The 4,385-nt window shown below is 36.6% G+C and overlaps 1 protein-coding gene across 1 annotated transcript; it reads left to right on the forward strand.

Annotated features, from left to right (window-relative positions):
• The first annotated feature begins 2,976 nt into the window (after nt 1-2,976).
• LOC149217852 (uncharacterized) lies at nt 2,977-3,645 on the forward strand. The gene has a single exon (XM_089390383.1). The coding sequence runs from the start codon at nt 2,977-2,979 to the stop codon at nt 3,643-3,645; it is 669 nt and encodes a 222-aa protein (XP_089246509.1).
• The last annotated feature ends 740 nt before the right edge of the window (nt 3,646-4,385 follow it).

The following is a 4,385-nucleotide window of genomic DNA, read 5'->3' on the forward strand; positions in this document are numbered from 1 at the left end:
TATAACATTATGATTTGTAAAATTATATATAACTATAAATAAATATATAAGTAATAATTATATTTATAATTAATTAGAAATAATAATTAAACGAGCTAAGATTCATTTTAATTCTAGATTTGCTAAGTATAGAGAAGGATTAAATCTTTTGTGACTCAAGCCTTTTTAAAAAAGAAATTATATTTCTCTTTAAAAAAATGGTAGATCCAAAATTAAAATAAATCTACAGTGATTTATAATAATAACATATTTAATACTAAATACTATTTATTAAATTTAATACAAATTTACTTAATCTTCACTTCAATTATAATCTTTAAATATGCTAATCAAATGGTTTAAATGTTTTACTTTTATTTTAAAATTATAATATTAATGATGTTGAACGTGCATCTTTTGTTCTATATATTTAAATTTTAATGGTTTGATTATGATTTTCAAATTTCGAATAAAATTATTATCATTAAAAGAAACAAAAATATGGCACCATATAAAAACCGAAAAGCATCACTCAAAATGATTCAAAAAAATCCTCTTCTTTTAAAACGAAAATCTCGAGTTAAAATGAGCATGACTCGTCCCGATGCCGTAAAGAGATGGGAGGAAATTATTATTTTTTCCAGACTACGAATTGAATGACTCTTACACATTTTGAGTGAGATTCTATTATGCCCTCGTTTCTAAAGGCTATTCATGTTCTCTATGATTTTAATTCTCCAAGAAATGCTAAATCATTCGTGTTCAATTGTAGGTAAAGTTATTTATAAATCAGATTTATAATTTTTCAATTATTATGCCAAACATTTAAAGAAAATTTGTCATGAAATAAAGGGATATTGCCATTAAATTAAAAAAAATAAAAGAAAAAAAAAGTAAATTAATTTAATCAAAATTTTAATATTAATTTATATGATCAAATGCATTTGTTTAGTATAAATATTTTAAAGGAGTGAATCTTTGGGATAAAATAATATTTTATCTACCGTAATATCGTAATAATATGCACCTTAATTACATCACAACTCCTTAACCCTATGAAGATTTATGAAATTTTTTTTTATATAATATATTTTGATATAACAATAAAACTTTTAAATAGATACATTACTTTTTTAAAAGTCATTTTTTCGTTTAGTTAATAAACTAAAATGATTTTTAATAAACCAGAACAATAATAAGAGTTTAAAAAAATGATCATTATTGTTTAAAAAATCGAAACAGAAGAGTTAAAATTTATGAATCAATTTATAAAATATATCTAAATCCATAATCAACACTAAGGAGGTGAGTATTCATGTTTTTCTTCTTAAAATAAAACTTTTAGGGGACTTTTAAGCTTTTTGAGGCATTCTACTTGTCCGTAAATTTTAAGGATCATACTCTTGCTCAATTATGAGCTTTGAGTAAGAAGTTACAACCATATAAAGCTTCTTAAGGTCTTTCTAGCAAATCATCCTTCATATAAGAGACATATCGACCTGATATAGTGATATGTTACTTTTTTTATGAGCACTCCTATGATCGATGTTGCCTAATCCATGTTGCATGAGGAACCTTATCTTGATTTACCTTGTTATATTAAAGAATGGTTCCTTCAACACACCATTTCATGTCTTGAGAAGCTACTTATCACCTCACCAATGTTTTTGACATGTGACATATCACATAACGGAAAATATTATTCCATGTAACAAGTCTACCACACCCTATGAATCTTGTTCTAAAATCAAACATATAATTAATATGGTACTCTTTTACCCAGATTAAGTTTATGTTGGTGTTGTTATATATGCATGTTGTCACATTTTCCCATCTCAAAACATGTAAGTGAGGATCGTAAAATTTGAGCAACTTAACGAAGGATTTCATCGAAGACATAGCAAAGACATTGTGCAATTGACCGGTCCTTGAACAAGTAGGTGGGGTAATTCTCTCCTTTGACGTGTATTGTAACACCCACAAGTTATTGCAGCGTTCAGGCGGCATGGGTGCGCCCACCAAGCGCGTTTAAATGAAGGAAATGAGAGGCGAGCGATAGGCGACTCGTTGGGCGATAGCGAGCCGGGAGGCGACTCGGTGAGTCGGTGCGCGCCCGACAAAGGTGATGAGCTGGCGAAGAGAAAACGTGAAGTCAAAATGCAAATATGGCTAAGTGTGAACCACATGTTATAGGCGGGTGGGCGGTCCTAGGTGCGGGCACCCCTACCTTGATATATATTGGTAGAGATGGAGCGTGGAAAAGCAAGCGAAGAAGTGCGAGCATCCAACAAGACTTAGCTCTGTGGTGGGGAAGTCTTGGTGAGGTGGATGAGCCCGCACGACAAGAAAAGCTAAATGCAGGTTTCAATGGAACGACCACGGGTAGGGCGACACGAGGTGTGTGTGCCTGCCGGGTGCAGAACGGTGTGTGGTTAGCGATAGGGCGGCCCACGGGCAAGGGCGGCCACTAATTGGGCAATTGTGCAGAGGTACGGTTGGGGCGACTCGTGGAGCGAGCACCCATCGAACGAAGGGTCGACACGACGAAAGGCTGAAACGGTGGAAGTCGCACAACAAAGGGTGTGGGCAGAACGTAGGGAGCGTCCAAGTTGCGAACAAAGGGCATTTGAGTGAAGCTGAATGGTGTAGCAGTCGGAGGTTGAGCTACATGACAATTGAAATTTGAAAATTTGTATAACGTCGGTTGAAGGTTTCCTCTCGGTGAATGTAAACAGATTTTATAATATAAATCTTACTTGCATATGATTAAGTGTCTTCTGTTGGTGAATGTTTACTTAATGTTATTCCGCACATTAAATATTTAATATGGTTAATGAAGTGAAAGTTAGGCGTAGTTTAGGAAACATGTTAACAAATGAAAAAGTTAAGTGTTTGGACGATGCCGCATGTATGTCAATTTATGAAAAAAGAATTGGGGGCATGACAGGTGGGATCAGAGAAAATTGCAGAGACTAGGAATGTATGCAGTCTGAAGTTATGGAGAAGTCATGGATTTATAACCTAGGTTTCATAGACGTGATGGTTCATGGCAAGACCATTCAAGCACTGGTGGACACGGGGGTAATGCATAACTTCATGATGACACGGCTAGCAAGAGAATTTGGACTGAAGATTTTCCCATCGAATCTAGAAGTCAAGGTAGTGAACTCAAGAGCTAGAGTGGCAGGATTGGTACACGTAGTGCTTGTGCAGATTAAAGACTGGCAAGGTCGGTTGGACTTCACGGTGATGAAGATGAAGGATTTTGACATGATATTGGGGCAGGATTTCTTGAAGAGAAATAGAGCAGTTATTGTCCCCTTCTGCAATGAGGTTGTGATGATTGGAGGATCACAGACTTGGACTTTGCCTACTCATAAGCGAAGGAACGAAGTCAAGGTGCTGCATGTTTCTGCACTGATTTTGGAGAAGGTTATGCGGGAGTCAGACATGGAGACATATGTGGGTGTAATCAGAGAAGTTGATGGTGATGATGGAGTAGGGACGCCTGTTCTAGCTGAGATTTCTGAGGTGCTAGCCAAGTATGTAGATTTGATGCCCGAAGAGCTACCAAAGAAGCTTCCACCAAGGCATGCAGTGGACCATATCATCGAGCTTGAGCCAGGGAAACAACCTCTGGCTAAAGCTCCTTATCAGTTGTTATGACCTAAGTTGGAGGAGTTGAAACGACAGTTAAAGGAGTTAACTAATGTAGGTTTCATTCGACCTTCAAGTTCCCCCTATGGAGCTCCAGTATTGTTCCAGCAGAAGAAAGATATGAATGAGCTACGGATGTGCTGTGATTATCATGCTCTCAACAAGCAGACGATAAAGGGCAGGTATCCTTTGTGATTAGCTGCAGATTGCTTCAATAAGCTTGTGAAAGCTCGAGTGTTTTACAACTTGGATTTGAGGCATGGGTATTATTAGGTGCGGATAGCAGAAGGAGATGAGAGGAAGACTACGATAGTAACAATGTATGGAAGCTTTGAAATCCTTGTTATGCCATTCAGGTTGTGCAATGCTCCTACTACATTTTGCACTTTGATGAATGATGTAATATGTCCATACTTGGATTCATTCATAGTAGTGTACTTGGACGACATTGTGGTGTATAGTGATAACATGGAGGATTATAAGAAGCACTTGGCATTGGTGTTTGAGGCGCTGAAGAAAAGTCGGTTGTACTTGAAGAAGTGGAAATGTGGGTTTGCCTAGACCAAGATTCCGTTACTTGGACGCATTGTGGGTCAAGGGTACATATGGATGGAGCCAAACAGGGTGAAGGCGATCGAGCATTGGGTTGAACCAAAGAATGTCCATGATATGAGGGTGTTTTTTGGCATGACCAAATACCAATGAAATTTTGTAGAGGAGTATTCCAAGGTAACATCATCACTGACAGA

The sequence above is a fragment of the Pinus tabuliformis genome, chromosome 1_1 (genome assembly GCF_031772625.1).
Source record: "Pinus tabuliformis cultivar Carrire ecotype Pingquan chromosome 1_1, CPIR1, whole genome shotgun sequence".
Classification (NCBI taxonomy): Eukaryota; Viridiplantae; Streptophyta; class Pinopsida; order Pinales; family Pinaceae; genus Pinus; species Pinus tabuliformis.